We start from the raw sequence: 20,717 nt of genomic DNA on the forward strand, positions 1-20,717 counted from the left end.
TTGTTAAAGCAGTAAAACCGAGGACAAAAATAATGAAAAATTAGAACACCCATATCGTCCTGCGCAAAAATTCATGAACAGCAATATACGCTCCTCCTCGTTACATGTCTGCAGATCGGAGGAACATTAAAAATAGTAACTTCTGCTGAGCACCTTCCTACAACAATGTGGGTGTAGTACCCGGCTTATGTTCCGCCCTACTCAGTGGTTTATAATTTGTTCAACAATAAAAGCACGAAGACGGCTGCGCACTGAAGTGTAGGGTCCCTGCTGTGGTCGTGGAAATGAACAGTCCTCAAGGACGACTGACTGTGCTCCCCCAGAGGACTCGGCGGGTGGCGCGCAGCAACTTGAAGTTTTTGTTGTCGCACCTGCAGTCGTGGTAGTCGTAGTAAACGTCATCAAGGAGCACGCATGGCTTAGTTAGCTTAGTGACCATCTTCACCTGCGGATGGTACATTGGGAGGAGAATAAGAACGCGTGGTAAGCGTTTAATAAAAAAAACAAATGGCGCAGCAGACGCAGCATCACGATCAACGAGCGCAGAGAAGAAACTGATTCGCTCTTAGCACGAGGAAGATAGGCAAGGAATGGAGAGACGTCACCAAGTGAACGGTTTCGGTTGGCTAACCTAAGTTTCCAAAAAAGAAAGGGGGTTTATAAAGGGCGTAGTACATAAACAGGAGTTAAAGGGTGGGGTTATGGTAAACATCCCTTTTTAAGGAACCTTAATAACGTTCAGCAATTGCTTGTAGGCCAATCAATCATGCCGTTCATTGAGTTTGTCATGGTAGTTGCTGCGCACTCACGCTCATATGCGCCTACTTTAACATTCCTCATTAATAATTCATTACTCTGAAGCGGAAAACGAACAGGGGTTTTCATGATTGTGAACCGCTATGTGAAACCGTAAAGGTCAGCGGGAGTAGCCCTAGGTTACGGCTTTACGCATTTCGAGAAGCAGAATACATCCTTCAAATTTTGAGGCTACTAAGGAAACACAGCGAACTCTCATGTCCCTCAAAGCAATCGAGGAGAGGCGCCTTCGGACGAAGACCGTTCTGGAATTGATAAGCTTTGAGAGGTTAGTCAACATGCCATGCGTGCGCGGAATAGCGCTTCTGTTAACCCCCCTCCTCCTTTTTTTGAGGGGCAGCGCCCACTCGCATTCCTTGCTCACTAGTGACAAGGTTGGATGTAAGCTATTGGCAGTTCACCGCTAATTGATTTTCTAGTTGCCGTACGCCATTCCAAGGCACAGGCCAGCACAGAAGTGAATGCGCGTTTAGTGGCTATGATGAGATGATCAGGAATTAGAGGACTCGTGTTTACCATTACACCAATAAGGACGCGCTCATAGACGAGGTAACCGTATCGTTCTGTGAGCTTACCTTTTCCCCAAATTCTTTCTCCTTTTCAAAGACGACAATGCTTGAAGTTGATGATTTCACAAAATATGACTCGTCGTTATCAGCCTTCTCGGCATTTTCACGCTTGAACTGAAATAAAAAGGTATATATATATATATATATATATATATATATATATATATATATATATATATATATATATATATATATATATATATATATGAAGGGAGCCAATAGTTACCGAAACCAAGGTGCATAGGGGAATGATAAATTTTTTTTATTGATGTGTTATGCTTATCAGTGGGATAATAATACTTAGATTAATAAATCGCTTAAAGAAAATTACTTATAAAGCAGCAGAAAAAACAACCATGCCGCCGGTGGGATCCGAACCCACGACCTCCAAATATCGCGTCCGGTGCTCTTACCAACTGAGCTACGGCGACGGCTGTCCAATCTGCTGCTCTCGTGGGTATTTATGTTTACTGTGTGTAAGCGAGCCTTGAGAGTGTTCACCAGCGCCACCCTCGACCAGAGCGGCGGACGTAGCACGTCCTGTAATACCGCGAGCGTGACGTAGAACGTCATCTAACGGTGAGGGCGGAAACTGTGCGACAGCCCTCTTATGCTACCTATGGCATCAAGACTGCCAGAACCGAGACCCTCGTTAAGCTATTAGCATACAAGTTAAAGGAAATGAGGGGCCCGTTTGACAAATTTATGAAGGGAGCCAACAGTCACTGAAACCAAGGTGCATAGGGGAACGTTAATTTTCTTATTATTAATGTGATATGCTTATCAGTGGGATAATAATACTTAGATTAAAAAATCGCTTAAAGAAAATTACCTATAAAGCAGCAGAAAAAACAACCATGCCGCCGGTGGGATCCGAACCCACGACCTATATATATATATATATATATATATATATATATATATATATATATATATATATATATATATATATATATATATATATATATATATATATATATATATATATATATATATATATAAAGCAGGCAAGGGAAGTACTTCTTGAAATTGAGGGGCTCGTTATAAGTATCAGAGAATCCAAAAGCAACACAAACCAAGGAGCACAGGGGATATATATTTATTATTATTATTATTATTTGTGGTGTTGATGAATGGAGATTGTTATTTATTGTTTTTTTGCTTTAAGATAATTTACTAGCAAGGCAGAAGAAAACAACAACCACAAGCCTCCGGCGGGAACCGAACCCACGACCTCCGAATTACGCGTCCGGTGCTCTACCAACTAATATAAGGCAATGGTAGTCAAATCTCTTGCTTTTCGGGGATATTTAAGCTTAAGGTTGACCTGACCTTGAGAGTGTTCACCAGCCCTACCCTCGTACATATGCGGCGGACGTGGTACGTCCTGTATTACTGCTGGTGTGACGTGGAACGCCATCGAACGGCGAGGGTGGAAGCTCTGTGAGAACCATCTTATGCTTCCTAAGGCATCAGGGCTGCCAGACCCGAAGCCCTCAATAAGCAATTAAGCAGGCCTTGCCTGACTGCTTAATTCGCTTGCCTACATAGCTTCCACCCTCGCCGTTCGATGGCCCTCCACGTCACACTAGCGGTAATACAGGACGTACTACGTCCGCCGCTTATGGACGAGGGTGGCGCTGGTGAACACTCTCAAGGTTAGGTCAACCCTAAACTTAAATACCCTAGAAAAGCTGGAGAGTTGACAACCGTCGCCATAGCTCAGTCGGTAGAGCACCGGACGCGTAATTCGGAGGGCGTGGGTTCGGTTCCCTCCGGCGGCATGTGTTTGCTTTTCCTTCTGCTTTCCTAATCTATTTTAAAGCAACAAAATATTCAATAAATAATCTTCATTCGTCAACGCCACAAATAATATTAATTAAAAAAATATCCCATATACTCCTTGGTTTCTGTGGCTGTTGGCTTCTCTGATACATATACATAGTGCGTGTGTGTGCGTGTGTGCGTGTGCGTGCGCGTGCGTGTGTGTGCGTGTGTGCGTGTGTGTGCGTGTGCGTGCGTGTGTGCGTGTGCGCGCGTGTGCATGTGCGTGTGCGTGTGTGTGTGTAATAAAAAGATTGCGCGAACGACAGGAAAACGACAAATCTAAAATCTTCGGTGTCCAGAATACGAAACACTACAGAACGCCGGCAGCGTTTAGGTCCAAATAAAACTTTGCTCGGAAAGATGCACAGGAATTCAGGAAAGCATTAATAAGCTAGAGCTTCTGAGTTTATTTTCTGATATGAAAGATCAAGCACACTCTAGACTCTTGGTTTCAGCCATTCGTGGGTCTTTTTACAGAAAATTAGAAAAAAACGCGCAGGGTAAGAACTCATAAAAAATCTTGTTTAAAGCACCTTCTTTCTGCCTCAAGGATAGACACTACAGGTTGCTACCTTTGCATATCAAAGCGCTTAAATAGAACCAAAAAGGCCACAAAAACACAGGTTACATAAAATTGTTTTCCCGACTATAGTTAAGCAGAAGCTTCAGTTTTTAACACACAAGAAATGCGGTAACATTTACAATTATATTTTTTCATTTCAAATGCTCGTCATTGTTTCGAAGTGCTACCGAGCGGCAAATTACCGAACAATAGGTGCCTTCGCGATAGTTGTGTATGATTGTAAGGTCGTTGATTTTGCGGCTGCGCTGCTTTGTAACCAGATAGCCAGTTCGCGTCTAGCCTGATAATAGAAAGGCAACTTGTAATTTCTTGGAGCACTATTACGAACTAACTTCTACGTGTGAAAAGAGTTTACTCGGATTGCTGTCTTTCTTTCTCTGAGATTTCTGAACACGATGGCATACCTCGCAATACTCGAGCTTGGCGATTCCCACTGCGAGGTCCCCGAAGTACTCGGAAGCCTTGAAGGAGACCGCGGCCAGACTGAAGGCGATGCAGTGCCATGCGCTCATGGCTATCTGGGAGCCGCTGCCTCCAAGCGCCGCCGTGTATTCTTCCACGGTCTTCTCCTGCAGAACATGTCGGCTGTGCTTTATGCTGATTTTTGATTTTATTGCCACAACATTACAGTTGTCACTCCAAGGCTACAATGATGTTCAAAACGCAATTAGGTGACTGGTCGGGAGGTCACGTGGCATTCTGACATTATCAAAACCTGCCCACGTGTAGCGAGCGACCTAACCAGAAAATCGAAATGAATAATTACAAATAATGGGATATACATATGTCGGCACCGTCACCGCATAGGGGATACCTGCTATTGCTAAGCAAGGGTCCATGCTATACAAACATGAACATGAAGAGAACAAGGGCACGCGCAGGATTGTACTGCGCAGTCACTTGCTTAACTGCGTACACCTGACTTTCCCTACAGTGAGAATTCTTGACCTGCTACTGCATCTAGTGTTCCGAACAGTGTGGTTAATGACGAGACATTTGCAAAAAAAAAAAAAACTGAACAAACAGACGTAGATGCTGCAACAGAAGCTGCATCAATTGCGATATTTCGTGCTAAAGCATTCTACTCTTAAATCTACTTAAGCATCAGCATAGATTTTGAATGTGAAGCATATAACACCCTCCTTCACTCCCTTATTGTCTCCCAAATGTCACTCAGAAAAGATCGAAAACGTTGATGCGACCATGACGCATACCATGTATTAACGATATTTTGACATGTCTGTTTATGTGCAAGGATTCCCAGAAATTTCACCACTATAACAGAAAGCATGCAAACTTACAATTTTTGTCTTGGGCTGAATGGCAGAAGCGGTATAAGGGCCTTGCGAAAGCGAAGTGTAGACACGCAATGAAGCAATGTGCACCAGGCTGTGGAGAGAAACGACAAAAAAGCGAAACTGATCTTAAAGGGCGAAATTTTGGTTTTAACCCTTAATATGAGCAGAGAAACTGCAGATCATTCTAATGTTTCGAGATTTGTCTCTTCATTTTATGATTCAATAATTGTGTTCATGTATATTTAGATAGAAAAGTCAGGGAGTGGCACCCCAAGTTTTTAAAAGCATGGAGTCCACTCAGTGATGATTCTGTTTTCTATATTTCTGTTGTATACTTTCTGCCAAAGCCACAGAAAAAGAAGTGGTGTTAGGAGTAATATCTGCAAGGACCCTTGACATGAATCTGCAAGCTCCTAACAGTTTTCGGGGTTAAAGTTGCTGTGAATAATTTTTCGAAGATTATTTTCACTCATGTATATTCAAAACACCCTTGGCGGCATAGTATTGCTACCAAGACAGTTGTGTGTGAGTTCGGCGCTGATATCCTATCTCCAACGTGAAAAGTGTTTTCGAAATCGTCTTAATATCACTTCACCAACAAAGCAGGAATACTCTGCCTTAAAAAGAGTTACCTTTTTTCACTCCAAGAAAAACAGCCGGAATATTTCCATGGCATTGAAGAAAGAAGAGGGTAGTAAACATGCGGCCTGCACAGCATTTGTCTCATGACGAGGCAGTATTTGCTCTACGCTTTCAGCTCCCCAGCGGTATTCGAAGCGTGCGTGCTGTCCGCATTTCAAAACTGTAAAAGGAGCAGCCCACAAACATGTGTTCTCCTTTCCCTTCTACGCGTGTCCATTGAGGAATTTCCGCTCACAGGCAAAGGCCAAAGTTTGCAGAAAGTTCCACGCAACTCGATGGCGTTTCCTCCCCAGAACCCCTCTGAAAGTAGGAAACTATCGATGGCTATGGGCTTGTGCGCCTTCAGAGATTTAGCCCTTACTTGGCTAGGGTCCGTTCTTCTCGAACATAGCAATGATATGCTTCCCGAGGAAATAACTTAAAAAAACGATGAGTTGCTTTCATGCTCCAGTTAGTAGCTGAGGCAAGCCTCCCCAAATTGCACAGCAATATCGTTACCCTCGTCATGATAATTAATGCACCTTCAAGGTAAACTAGACCACCGGACGGATGATGCATAGTATTAACATCCTATCACTAACATAGGCTTTAATGCGACCCTCACATCGTGTGCTAATGTGTCGTCACCAACGTTCACAAGATGGCTTATTCATTTTGCTTGGGGTGATTCTTCTGCAGAATTGTCATTTGTTGCAACTAGAGCTCCTTCTTGAGGTATTACTGTGCGGCCTCAGCTCCCTATATGGTTGTGCCTGATTAGTAACCATTGTTGGTAGAGTTTTAGTCTGAAAGAGTAAATGTCTATTCGTGCAGTTTGTACCAGTATTACGTCTTCCAAAAACAGCCGTACATGACATCATTCCTGCAATTAATTTTTAGCGCCTGCCGCTCCTTATGTCCAGTATCCACTCATGTTCTCAAAGTTCACATGACGCACCAAGACCTGTTTACTCCCCACGTCACGACACAAATCCCACAGAATGAATGAAGGGTTTAAGGGCGTTAGAGGTAGCGAACCTTTGCACTTGCTGTTTTGTTCTGAAAACCTCAGCATCGATGTTTATTACAGCGCGCTTCGTAAAAACCGGCATATGTGTGCGGACATAAAAACGTAAAAAAGGAAACTTGATGCATCGAATTTCGCCTGTTTAGGCTAGAAATGCCTTAAAGGGCAACAGAAGATGTTTTCTAATTTAACGAGTTTAAAGAGGTCGAATGCGTGAAACTTCCAGGTAAGGAGTGCGAAGTATTTGTGTGCTAGCGTTTGAAATGGTGACGGAATCAACGAATGAAGCCGCGTAGGCAATCAGGCTTCTCCGCAGTACGCAGCTGAGGGTGGAGCCCCAGTGAAGACGTCATGTACGGCGGAACTACGTTTAAAATGAAGTAACGGTTTTCTAGAAGGAAGAAAGCCAACGCCACCGAAGGTAAAGAACACGAAGCTTTTCTTGGTAGCGTCGGACGGCGCCTGGTAGCATGTAGGCGAAGGAAGTGGAAACTTTAAATCTCGGTGACAGTAGCGTCATCACGAGTTTATTGTCATGAGAAGAAGCCAAACGCCATAAAGAGAATGCAGTGAGGAGAAGCCTAAACATCATCGCTGTTTTAAGCTGCAATTACGTCGCAATTTTACACGCTAGCACAAAACTACTTGGCATGTTTCACTAAGAAGCTTCATATATTCGAATCCTTGAATCATCTGAATTTCTCGAAAAATCATTTCAGCTTCCTTTGAAGGAAGCCACACGGGGTGGTTTTTTTTTCAGCACTCATAGCGAAGATTGTATTCCATGTAAACTGTTTTTATTTTCATGTCCTAATAAATGAAACGCCGGTGCCCGAAGTTGAGATATATAGGTAGGCTACGAACTAAAGATTACATGCCTATGACACTTATGGTAATTTAGTTTTTTAACCCATGCAATTTATTTACAAGGTTCAAAAATATAATTGTAATTCTCATGCAGAACAATTTTCTTGTTGCATAGTAGGTGCTGCGCAATACACGGAAAAGGACATGTTCTTCGAATGTGACTTGTGCGTTCGTAAAGCAAACAGGCTGTAAGAGGAGCTGACCATCGTTAGAAAATCGCTGAAAAAATAGGGCAGTACAGGTAGCAAACGTCATTGATAACTTCATAAAAACCGTGTTTTTGATCTCAATCCCAATCGCAACAAACCGTGCAGGATTGAGACGGCGTGCGCACAATTTACAACCTAGAAAGTTATGTGTAGATGCTGAAATCAACATAAGCGAAGGCTAAGAAAATGCTAATGTCGGTAGCTCATGAAGCGCTTCTCTGAGCTCTTGCTCACGCTTCCTTATTTTCTTCATATTGAGTGCAAATGTTACGAATAAATATAGTCTTGGATAATGCGAACCAGTTGGTGAAAAAGAAGATAAATGAGACAACTTTTAACAAAAGGCGCTCAATATAAGCACTGCCTCTACATCCACATGTCGAGAACATCCCATGAACATTATGCTAAAGTTCATGGGAGGTCAGTCTAAATGAAACCAAGAATTTTCTTACCTCAACTCGACTTTGTTGGGCTTGTCAAACACAACGTGAATAAGGTACCCATTTTTATCAGCAAGTTGCCGGATTTCCTGCGGGAACAAAAAAGCGAATTTTTTCTTCGCGGCTTCCGATATGACTGTGAGCAGCTCATAGCTTAGGGATCCAATATCGTATGTCATAAAGTTGCAGGGCAGCTGCTGTTCTTAAGGAAGAAAAAATGAATTTCAGATTGCTGGTTTAACGTACCGAGGAAGTCTCAACGCTAGCCTTGTTGGTTCGTAGCCTTATAAGGGTCTTATGCAGCGAAACGGGACAAGACCGACATAGAAAACACCAGGACAGCGGTGTGCTGTTGTCTTCTCTCTGTGTCGTCCCTTAGCACAGCAAAAGATCCCTACAATAAGAAACACGTGAGCTATAAGTAACGCTATATTGGAGGGCTCTGGATTGATTTAGACCACCTGCGATGCCCACACATCGCACAAAACCCCGATGTTTTTGGATTTTGCTGCCTTCTAAACGCGGCCACCACTGCCAAGATTCAGTCACGCGCCCTTGGAATCAGCAGTCGAACGCCCAAGCCACTGAATGACTGTGGCAGATTTAACCAAGATATTTAAGGTTATTAGCTACAATCAGCTTAAATCGAAGTAAGAGATCAAAAATCTCTCCCTTATTTTCTTCACAAGGTGCGTGGTCTATTGCAAGTTTTCACGGCAGGGCACACCACTTGGGTGCAATCTTGGAACGTTAATTTTAACTCTGCCGCGCACACTAAAATATAGTGCATTTTTATTGAGCGTGTTGCATAAAAGGAGTCCTTTCTTTGTCTCGAGGGTGACCTGTACTATGCGCAAGGTTTCAGATGCGGGCGTTAAAGGGAGATTAGCGAAAACGTTTTTTACGTCGCCTGCTCTTTGATATTTCACGATATGAACAGATATATTTCATCCACACTTAATTTTCAGAATAACAAAGAGCATGCATGCAGACGCTTTAAAGGCTGGCGCTTTTCCAGTGGACTTGCAGGTCGTGCGTATTGGGGATAAGCAAGCGGTGCTAAAGCTTTCCAAACGCCCGCGAAGGAATGTACCTAATTGTTTTTATCCTGTAGGCAGGAATAAGATGTGTACGTACCAAAAAACAATGATACGAAATACAGGTACAATACAATTACCACAGCCTACACCCAAACACGCAGCTGCGACAGGGCTTTTAGTAATATATGGGTTATATATGGCCACATACTACCAGCAGGTATCCGAGTCGCTGCTAGTACTGCAGTCCGGAACTTATCGGCGAACATTTCTTGTTTGTAAGTAGGCGAAGAGGTTCTTAACAATAGAGACCTTGCGCTGAACAAGTGCTGCTTCAACCGTTCAAAACCGCAAAGAATAATCACTGCCGATAGCCTCTTGCGTCGCGACCAAAACGGCACAATTCCCTTAACTATGACAGACTCGCGTCATAATGACATAGTAGAATCTCGATAAACGGAAGTCGGTTAAACGGAAACAACTCTTAAATCTAACAAACGCATCGCATTTGGTTGGTTTTGTATCAAGGCAATGTAAAAAAATCTCGTTAATCCGAACAAAAATTTTCCGACCACCGTATAAACGGAACCGAAAATAGGCTCGAAACCGCAACTTGACGTGAACGCGCAGCCCAATCGCGGTACACATCACTGCCCCCCCCCCCCCCCCCCATCTCCTTTTTCCGATTGCCGTCTTTGGACGTTTCCGGTTTTCTCACGTACTGCAACCGCATCGCTTGCTTTCTGCCATGGTGTGCTTGCAGTTGTGTTCATCTAGGCTTAAGCCTTACATCCGCTGTTGAGCGTCATCTGCGACATTTCGTCGCGAAGTCACCATCCGATGGTAGCGCAGAAGCGACCTCACAATCCCCTTACGTTAGAAAGGAAGGTAGAGATAATCAACGACTTCCAGAGTGGCCGCTTCACAAAAACAGCGCTTGCGACGAACTACGCTGTCCCCAAGAGCAGCCTCACGAGGATACTTCAGGACAAGGATAAGCTGCGGCAAGCTTTCGGGACGTCACGCTTTGGCCCTCAAAGAAAACGACTGCGGGTGGCCAACCACGAAGATCTGGAGAAGTGCCTGGTGGTTTGGCTGCGGAGAGCCCGCAGTGAAAACATTCCGATCAGCGGGCCACTCATTCACGCGCAAGCAGAAGGATTTGTTCTGCAGCTCGGCATCGAAGGTTTCTCGTGCAGCGAAGGTTGGTTGACTGGATTTAAAGATCGGAATGGCATAGTGCGTCGTGCCGTTTCAGGGGAGGCTGCCGCTGCAGACACGACAGCATGCGCGGACTGGCGAGCAAGACGGCTCCCCAAAATTTTGCAGCAGTGAGCAGCCTGTCTATTGTGGGTGGCGCCATCCAAAGAAAACGGTTGCGAGAGCTAAAACAAGCAAACATAAAGTTCCTTTTCAGAAGCCAGTAAATTGCAGTTCCCTCTGATTTCGACGGAATGAGTGGACTATTGACATTTTTTTTTAAATTTCAGTAGTGTGCTGAAAAAAAAAAGTTCACTGCTTACTGCTTTTGTGCAATAAAGTTTGTGCCCATAGTGTACCGTTCTCTTTATTATCTAGATTTTGCCTTTGAGATCCGCTTCCGCGGAGATTGCCAAATGCGCGCACACCTGCCTCGTCGGGACCAAGCAGCGCGGAATGGATTGCGAAATCCTGAACCTTCTCTCTTTAATCGAAACTCCTGATAAACGGAACATCTTTGGCCTCATGCCCTTGACACGGCCACAAACTGCAGATGCTGGTCTGCGCATATACTTTACAAGAAAATCGCGTAGTGAAAACAGTCGGCGTCCTGGTCTAAACATTTAAATGTGTCCGATTATTGTAGATCCCAATCTCAACCACTCAGTCGAGCAGCATTTCGAAACCGCGGTGAAGTCGATGTTAAAGAAAATGATGTAATTTAACTCCAAGGTTCCTGAACGATGCAAACGTTTTCCGCCAAAAAAATGCACAGCAGGAAACGAAAACTTCCCCAGAGCATCTTCCCAAGCAAGATTCAAACCAACGCTACTGCAGATAAACAATATTCGTTTTATGCCATCGAGGCCACCCGGTCATCGCCATATTATCTGACGTTGCATGTTTTGAAGTGCTTCATTCCAGTTCCAACAGGCTTAATTGCCGATGTCGTGGTTTTTGTCAGTTCTTCGAGCGTTTGCAAATGCTCCCGGCGGCCGTAGTTGTACAGCCCCGGTCTCCTTGCTATGGAACCGCATAATTCACGAAATGGCACCTTTTGCCTATGTTGCCAATTGCAGCTTAATGTAGCAGCCCAAGAAGGTGAGAAGGCGGCCAAGGTGGCTGAATGCGTTTGAAAGGCTGAAGAAGGCCGATTGAGCGCTACGCCCCGTCAAGCAGAAAAAAGTAGCAAAGGAGGCAACGCCCACTGCTTAACACACACAAAAAAATAAAACGCCTTAACTCGTTAGCGCGCAAACGACCAAAAGCGGTGAGAGACGCTGAGTACGCAGAGGCCTTGGATAGAAACGGCCGGTGGCGGCGGATTCTTCAAGGTGCGAAAATAGCCATGGGGACAAACCACGCTTTCGAGCTGAAATAACAAAAGTGATCGATTGTGGTGGCGCATGCAGCAGCCAAGAGAAATAACTGGCTGTATCCTTTTTAAAGAGTGCGGGTACCAACAATTATGAGCTATTATATAACTTAACCTCCATTCCTGCAATGCAGTTTCTGCTTGAGCCTTGTCTTGAGGAAACAACACATATAATTGTTTTCTTATCGCTCACTCCAACTCTGCAGCGTTCTCAATTTGAGCGCATCTGGAGCAACTGCGGTAACGTGCTCACCGACAGAACTTTCAGCCAGTGCTCTTCGCCTTGCGTGTAGCGGACATCGATGCCGTGGAAGACAGAGTCGCGGGCTGAGGCGAATGCTCTGTCGAGCTCATTCGAGGTCAGTGACGAGATGTCGTCGTATCTGAACGAGAGCAGTTTCTTTACTCCGCCATTCTTTGTCATCGCCTTGAACTGCTCGAATCGCTGGTTAGCTGCGAACCAAGAGCAAATACAGTGAGAAGACGGACTGCGAAACGAATATCATTGAAACTTTAACGGCATACAGAAACTTACACCGTTATGAGCCTCTCAGCACTCAAGATGATTAAGGAGGTAATGGCACAAATCTTGATCTGTATAGCACTGTTAGTGATCCTTCCGGTAACACCGTGCTCAAATTTCCACGCCGAGCGATAATTACATCTTAATATCAGCTGTAATATGACACGAAACGCGGATTAACGACATCCTACTCTAAATCAAGAGGAAGAAATTGGCATGGGCAGGGCATGTAATGCGAAGGCAAGATAACAGCTTGTTCTTAAAGGTAACGGAGTGCATTCCAAGGGGAGGCAAGCGCAGCAGGGGAGGGGGGTGGGGGGGGGCAGAAAGTTAGGAGGGTGGATGAGGTTAAGAAGTATGTAGGGGTACGGTGGACGCAGCTGGCAAAGGACAGCGTTAGAGAGACATGGAACAGGCCTTCGCCCTGTAGTGGGCGCAATCAGGCTGATGATGATGACGATGATGACACGAAATACGCGGGTTCGATCCTGGCCACGCCGGTCGCATGCAGATGGAGGCTAAATGTCAAATGTCCGTGTAATGTCACATCAAATTACATCCCATCGTAGGGTAACTGGGAAATCACAAAACTGCTTTGAAAAATTTTGTTTCCATGTAATCCTGTGTGCGCTAAGCCTACTTTTCTCACCCCCATCTGATCCACCCGCCGCGAATTCCCCGATGTGGTTGTAAACACGGTGTTGGTCTGTTTTGTACAGAGGAATGTTGTGCGTTGCTCCTCAGTCCACGAGTGAAGAAATGTGGTTTCTTTAAGCGCCATCTGAAATGAGATCCAAACACACTGCGGCACTGGCAGCGTCATTTAAAAAAATATTTTTACGAATGTCAAAGATGGCGATCATAGCTTGTCGGGCATTTGCATCCATCTCACAGAGTACCTGCTCCGACTATAACTCATTTTGGCTCTCGATACAAATGTGGACATTTAATGCTGGGCGCTATTTATGTGGAGCAATTTTTATTTTTAAAAGGTTTACTGATAAAATACTAAGCGAAGACGCATACTAACGCTGATGCATGCGTATTCTATGCAGAAGAGCTGCACGATCTGGCGTATGTATTTGGGTGGCCCTTACTTCCGGCAACTGGCGCGGCTGTTAGCTTCGCCTTGTCAACCGTGGCCGAGAGGAAGATGATGTAGGAGCACATGTGCACCGGGTAGTCGTATTGCTTGCTGCCGTCAAACGAGCACAGCAGCGGGGGCTCCTCGGTGGTCGCTGCGGCAGGCACAAGAAATGAGTCATTGATTCAGTGATGATGAATTTAGTGAAATATGTAATTGATTTAGAATATCAGAAGTTCACCTTTCTGTATTGATTTATATCACTAGCCTAATATTCAAGAGTTTAGGGGATAGACTTACGTGTCCAGGTTAGGTTATTACCTACGAAAACAAAGAATTCATTTATGTAAGATATGAATACATTTAAAGTCCAGAAAGAAGGCTCGCCCTATTCGTTACGTAACAGAAATACCAGAACTGAAATTATATCCAAATTTATAACTATTAAATAAAGGTTGCGAAAGGTTACTGTGACGTTCACTTTCTTTATGCGCAACCTACAATGAAGCGGCTGTAAGCGAAACCAGAGGAAAGAAAACTGGAGTGCAGTCTACTTGAACGATAGCGCCCACTAGATCAAAGTGACTCTCTTTCGGAAGCTTCTTCAGAAGAGTATATGCCTAGCGGACGATTAAATAGACTTGACCTCACACTAACTGGGCATCGAAAACGTTACTACTTTATTAACGACTTCTTAAAAAGTTTTCTTCAAGTTTGCACTTCTTTTTGGAAACCACTCTTTACGTATAGCGCCTAAGTCTAAATAAAATTTTAGGTGTTTTTCTAAAGTCCACTGCTGTAAGTGTCCACTTGCAATTTTCGCAAGGTATGCTATACCAATCTGGTCTTCGACCACACTGAAGAATAGCAATTTTATTCAGGCGCACCTGCTTGCTGTCCATGTGCGCATTGAATTAAACCTAACTTCACCTACTTACATGTCTCGTACGATATGGTAGTGGTGGTCTTTTCTGCGGACAGAGGAATAGAGATTAACCTATGGCCCCAGAAATAATATGCAAACGTAGCACAGTTTAAGTCAGTTCATATATTACCTACGTCAATGTGGCTTGGACCTGTATGGAAAAAGAAGTATATAGTTTAAATGTTAATTTTATTCGGTACTTTTCGAGTTTTTGCAAACAGAAGTTTTGCACCCGAATAAACATCGTTGACTCGCACAAAAATATCCGGCATGCTCGACAAGCTCATGTTTATTACAACAGGTGGCAAACTTGCATCGGCGAGAACAGCGGAAATACAACTTATCGCAAGGTAAAGAAAAAAAACCCAGAAAATTCAGACTTGATCATTCAATTTCAGAAATGCAGTGCAAAGATAATGGACGAAAAATTTAATGAAAAAAGACGTTTTCAGTGCAGTGACATGCCTTCGAAACGCATACCACGAAACCACTTTACCAAACCCATAGGTAAAGTATGGTTAATAAGAATAGGTCTTCATTACCATCAGCCATAAACACAAAGAAAAACACCTGAGGCACAAAGAAATATTTTTCGGGTGGTCTGAGAGCGAGAGAATATTGCAACAAGTGCACCTTCCTAAATATCAATGCGTATGAAAATAGGTCAAGTTCAAATCGCTATTGGATTGGAAGGTTGCGGAACACCGCCGCAGCCTCGAACTATACTACTATTCATTGCGCAAGGAAGCACCGGCTCGTGCTACAATTGCGCCTAAAAGTTTATGCCATGAATGACTACGAATGTGCCGAGAGCATGTATATCAGTTATGAGCCAGTGGGTTGTAATAAACTACTCGGGCAGATAACTACGGCATGGTTGGAGCTATTTTTCGCCCAACATCGAAACGGTGTGCAGTACGGTCTACTGCGAAACGAGCCTTCCCCTAGTGTGGCTATGTCGCAGTGAATCGGCGACACCAGACATATGTACAGTGAATGTGTAAAAAGCAGAGCGGAAAAATATGGAATGCGAAGGGTGAACTAAAACAAAACCAGATATTCCGTGCAGAAACATAACAAACAAGTATTTCAGCGATATATATTTCCTTCAATTTCTATTCTTCTGAAGCAATTATTCCATCATACAAGTGTTGCAGGAGAGACATTCCTAGTACTCGTCCACTTCTCCTGTGAACGTACTGCAACAACCTTCTTTTGCTGCAGCGGGGCAATTATTATGTAAAATGACAGGCAGCCTGTAAAGGCATATTCCCGGCTTTGATATTTGTTGTGTCACTGTCACACTCGGTGGGTACTTGGTGTGTTGTGTGTTTGAAGTGTTGTGGACAGTAACCCTATTCTTTCACATAATGATCGGCCCACTGCAGCAACAGTGGGTTGCATTTAAGAGCAGAAAGTAGGCGACAGCGAGGGGAGATGACTCTCCTGCTCTACTCATGTACCCCAGAAAAATTGCTTCAAATAAATCGAAATGGAAGAAATATATTTTGCATAAATACTAGGCTTATACGTAGCTGCAAGAAAAAAATATTTCTTATTTTTAGTTCGGCCTTCTCCTTCCATATTTTCTACCCCTGCAAGCCAAGCACCCCCAGAGGGACGTAGCAGACGACGCGAGGCTGACCACACCTTCTGCACTCACTGCGAGTGCTCTTGGTGTCGCTGATTCTCACTGGATATAAAAGGGGGCGCTTCGAGGGGCACGTCGGACAAGCTGTCGGAAGTTTTCTTTGACACTAAACCGTACTGTAGATCTAGAACAAATCTAGGGTTAAATCTCGTGTTACAAGGACGCACAAATCTCGATGGCGTCACTGAACTGTAAGTACCCGGAGCAGAAGCACACCCTTACAGTCGAGATCGAAGCAGGCATGTTGATTAGAAAATATTCTAGAATAGAGTCCCACAATCAGCCACTCAATATCTGAAGCGCAGCCAAGAACTTTCCATCTTAAGAAAATGTTATAAACTATGCAGCGCTTTATATTTTGTTGGCGCATAAATGGAGACGCGGTAGCTAACGCCAACATACCAGCGGCCTAATTCCTAACGCGTCCTCAACGCGAAAACTAAATTTAACTAGCATGCGGAAGTAACTTTAGCAGCCTTCGAAACAAAGCAATGAGTCAGGGCGCCGGTCTGTTAGCAACAGCGCTAACACGGGAGCTTCCAGAGGTCTGCTCCTGATTTCCTAACACCTGCTGTAACTTGCACACCAGTGCTATAAAAGTGAAGCACAGATGCTTGACACTTTGGTACTAGAATGCAAACTGGTCTGCAAGACGATTTCACGCTTTCCGTCTGCTGCACGGTCAGGCCACATGTGGATGCGGAAAAACAAATTGCTCATGTACAAGATTCCTCTGCAAAGCTGTAGCTGAGTTATGGGGGTGGAGTGGTAGGACCTGTACATTACTAAACTGTTTAAATTCGTAAGACTTTGGAAAGCGCGAACTGGCACGGGAAGGACGCACGCAAACACACATGACTAAGGACGCTGTGTGTGTTCTTTCTGTGTCAGTTAGAGCTTTCCAAACCATTACGATGAAATATCAACTAGGCCGCATAGTAGCTCTTATGTTTAAAAATCGAACATAGAACCAAATATGAAATCAGCGAGAATACACAGTCCGCAATAAAGAAATTATTATGAAAGAGAGTGTTCGGGGGAGGGGGGGGGGCAATGTAGTTTCAACGTGTGTAGAAAACGGCAATATTTCCCCGGTAGCAAGACGGGTCTGCTATGTCATATGCCGTATATTGCCATACGACCACTTGAAGAGTATATACATGAAATTGAAACAGTAAGATGAACCAAACCAAAGAGCTAAGAATGTAAGCGCGACTTTCGGTCCCACGTCATACAAGATATATTTTCAGTTTTATGGGGTTTATTGCCCCAAAGCGACTCGGGCTACGACGCACGCCGCAGTGGAGAGCTTTGGATAATTACGGCCACCTGGGATTCATAACGTGCTCTGATTTTGCGCTGTGTGCGGGCCTTTAGCGATTCACCTCCGTCACAATCCAACCGCCGCTGCCTGGATGTAATATGTGTATAAATACCTTTCTCCGGCTTGCATTTACGAGGTTGAGACTTTCATTTACACTTTTTCGATTTATCGCATCAGGGCCTAAAATCAGAGATTCAGTGCCTGCTTCCGAAAGAAGTACCATCTCTTTTCGTACTAACTCCACGACCGTGTCTGAACTGTTTCATTGGTAATGTTTTTACTGATCACCGAAAATACACCTCCCGTTTGGCACAAAATGTATGGTGGTTTTTTTATGCGCTGTGCCACATCACTTGCATTTGGGAGCAAGAATGCTTTTGACGCAACCATAGAACGTAATAATTCATCCGGCATTGTGTTTTCTCTTAGTCACGGTAACTTAGCTTCAGCAGCGAAAATATGCAACACTAGCCTCTCTAAATAAAAGAACAATTTGACAAAGACCACAACTGGGCACGTGGGTTGAAGAGACAAAATTCCAGCAATAGATAGGGTGATAACATTTAAGGTTCGCGATTTATGAAGAAAAACGATGAGCTGCATAGGAAATGTCGTTCTTGCACATATTGCAATTGTCATACGCGAATCAATGAAGTCTTTATTCCTCATATAGTGTCAATTATTATAATGAGAAGCTAGAAGCGACTGCATTCCTGGGAAAGTCTATATAATCGAATACTCATAGCATGCGGCCGAATTTGCACGAAATTTTCGCAATTACCCATGCAAGCATGGGTAATTGCGAGCTCCGAGCTCCGAGCTCCGAACCGAGCTCCGCAAAGCTCCGCCTTCTCGGGAGGCATTCGTTGCATAAGTCAAGTCTTCCCTCTCGATAACTGATCGTTAGAAGAAAGTAGCTATTAACTTACCTGTGGCTCCACGCCGTTGGCAGACGAAACAAGATACGTAAACTCTGTCACGCGTCGGGGAAAGGTTTGCTCCTATTTTCCCCTCCTTGCATGCATCAGTACTGGTAATAATATCGATAGTTTTAGGCCAAAAGCTTGAAGCACGTGCGCCATGCAAGAGTTGTACCGAATGGTATTTGTTAAGAGTGCGATCGCCGTATGTTCCTTGTATAAGCATGGGCTCTAAATGCGGCCACCAAAGAGTTTATTAATTCCCCTGCCTTGTTTAGGAAAATAAGGAGTACACGTATATTATCTCTTTTTGTCCTCCTTCTTACACTAACATATGCTTTTCCAGCCCTTCGATTAAGGCTGGAGATTTTTACTCCGTCTATCTGCTTACTTATCTGACAGTGTAAGAGCTTTGAAGAAATCTCTGAGGGCAGCCTGCTTCGCAGAGGTAAAGGTATTCAAATGGGTTCATCTTACAGCCATCGCGGGCTCCCGTTTTTCCGCTCATTTTTGTGGCATACTAAGAAAATGAAGTCGCATGAGCACCTTTGTCCTTGATGAAAGCGTAGTAGACGCCGTAGGAAAACACGGCCAGGATCAGAACGCAGACGGTGCATAGCGTGCAGAAGTGCATCGGGTTGCCTTCTGGGCCACTGAACATAATAAGTAATTTGTGAGAGAATGAAATTGTTATTGATATTGCAGTATATAAATAAAGAATAGTAAATGCACCTTGCACACGAGTGATTGGTACCACAGAATGTTTGAGAGCAATTTCATCGAAAACATCGCCTTAAAGCCAATGTAGTCAATTTTAATCTTCGTAAGTTCTCATTAAAAAAAAAAACGTCAGAGAGCAGTGGGTGCGGTTTTTTACAGGTGGACTGTAGAGCAAGGGGGACATTATGCACGTAATAGAGCTCAATTAATTGACGAGTAGCCAACTAAAATAATCAAATTCTAATTCAGTAAAGCATGTACTGGCATATTTTGTTACTTTTTTTGGCATTCAGAGTTTAGTCTTTACGTTCATCTGTCTACACCATGAGACACTTTGAGAAAACAGAACACACGAGGAAAGAATAGAAAAAAAATACCAGCTGAGAGCCTTGAATACATTTAGGATAACTAACGCTGCAGCTAACCTCGTGAAACGGTTTTCTTAAGCATCCTTTGATTCAGATATTACGACGCAATATCTTGGCACTCGAACCCTCCCCAAGTCTTAAATATAGCGGTCTTTGTCTCTGAAGAAAAAAATGAATACCGCAAAAAAGTGCTCCCCTCAAGTCCCTTCACCCGGCGTACATCAACCTTACCCGGCGTACATCTACGCCATACGATGAAGAGGTCCAAGCGGTTAAGCATCTGTTAAGCAACGTGACTGCATGAATGCATAGACTTAGTGATCTTCCATAAAAGAGCTGTCATAAGCGCGTTATCGTGTGCGTCTCGCTCGTGAACAATTTTGTAGTGCTAACTTTTCAGCTGAGAGAATGAAGCACCAACTAGCCAAGCTACAAGTTTGGCAGCGTAACTACGAAGGTTTCCGAACAAGATCACAGTGTAACTCGTTCACGCTGAAACGTTTCGCCAGCCATCGTGCTCCTCTTTAACATCCACCCCAGCCTCTTCTCTCAGGCGCAGCTCTAGCAGGCTTGTCTTAAATGAATGATGGCCCTTAATCTTCTTCTGAGCACCAACGACAGATTCACGACACCCAGCTGGATTGCGGTCTGTTTGTCAAGAGAATAGTTGGATATCTTTCGGTTACAGAATTTAAAGTCAATAATCGTCGACAAAGTACGCCACAACCGCCACGGATGACAATCATATAGCTCCAGGTCTAAAGAATTCTTATCGCTATTTACCGGCTCTTAATTTTGCTTTCGAAAAATGTCCCCAGACCACTTTAATCAAACTCAGGAGGAAATTATTTAACGGCCTTCTATGACTGCTCAGCTAAGTGGAATATTTATCACGAAGAAGACGCCTTGTTAACTTACCCAGAGTCGTCTATAATCCTCGATAGACCAGATCGCATCATGGACCGCATCATCACGGAAGGAAGCACTGACAGCTCGCCCATGGTGTCTAGGGGTTGGATGGGCCGTAGTTGACGCACACACCAGAGTACTGGAAGGCAAAAGTAAGGCATTTACTTGGTAACTGTCATATATTCCCCCTTCAACTGCTCGTGTCTACCAAAGAATCAAATAAGCCAAAGCGTCAGAACAAAATTTTTTTTTCTAACAGGTATTGAAAAAAGAAAAACAAAATGCGGCATGTAAGACTTCTGCTAACCAAACCAAATGCCAAGATGCCATTTAGTCTAATAAAATATACCCTGACTGAGTTGCCCCTGCCACCTTTCGGGGGAAAATAAGTGACTGAACAATAAATGGCTTCTATTCGGTACTC

The 20,717-nt window shown here is 43.9% G+C and overlaps 1 protein-coding gene across 1 annotated transcript; it reads right to left on the reverse strand.

Moving 5' to 3' along the window:
- Positions 1 to 295: 295 nt before the first annotated feature.
- Positions 296 to 20,426, reverse strand: LOC144097749 (uncharacterized). The gene is made up of 12 exons (XM_077630386.1): positions 20,303 to 20,426; positions 18,843 to 18,949; positions 14,532 to 14,552; positions 14,415 to 14,447; positions 13,777 to 13,797; positions 13,490 to 13,630; positions 12,123 to 12,322; positions 8,270 to 8,346; positions 5,097 to 5,184; positions 4,200 to 4,364; positions 1,392 to 1,499; positions 296 to 445 (listed from the first exon to the last, which is right to left on the reverse strand). The coding sequence occupies exons 1-12, from the start codon at positions 20,383 to 20,385 to the stop codon at positions 296 to 298; spliced, it is 1,194 nt and encodes a 397-aa protein (XP_077486512.1). The 5' UTR covers positions 20,386 to 20,426.
- Between the last annotated feature and the right edge of the window lie 291 nt (positions 20,427 to 20,717).

The sequence above is a fragment of the Amblyomma americanum genome, chromosome 7 (assembly GCF_052857255.1).
Source record: "Amblyomma americanum isolate KBUSLIRL-KWMA chromosome 7, ASM5285725v1, whole genome shotgun sequence".
In the NCBI taxonomy this organism is placed as follows: Eukaryota; Metazoa; Arthropoda; class Arachnida; order Ixodida; family Ixodidae; genus Amblyomma; species Amblyomma americanum.

What these genes read in the sequence shown, in the direction of transcription:
- LOC144097749 (XM_077630386.1), bottom strand. Translation starts at nt 20,385, where the DNA reads ATGGGCGAGCTGTCAGTGCTTCCTTCCGTGATGATGCGGTCCATGATG. An exon ending in TACCATATCGTACGAGACAT is followed by an intron (nt 13,798 to 14,414) that starts GTAAGTAGGTGA and finishes TTGTTTTCGTAG; the next exon opens with GTAATAACCTAACCTGGACA. An exon ending in CCAAGCTCGAGTATTGCGAG is followed by an intron (nt 1,500 to 4,199) that starts GTATGCCATCGT and finishes TTTTTATTTCAG; the next exon opens with TTCAAGCGTGAAAATGCCGA.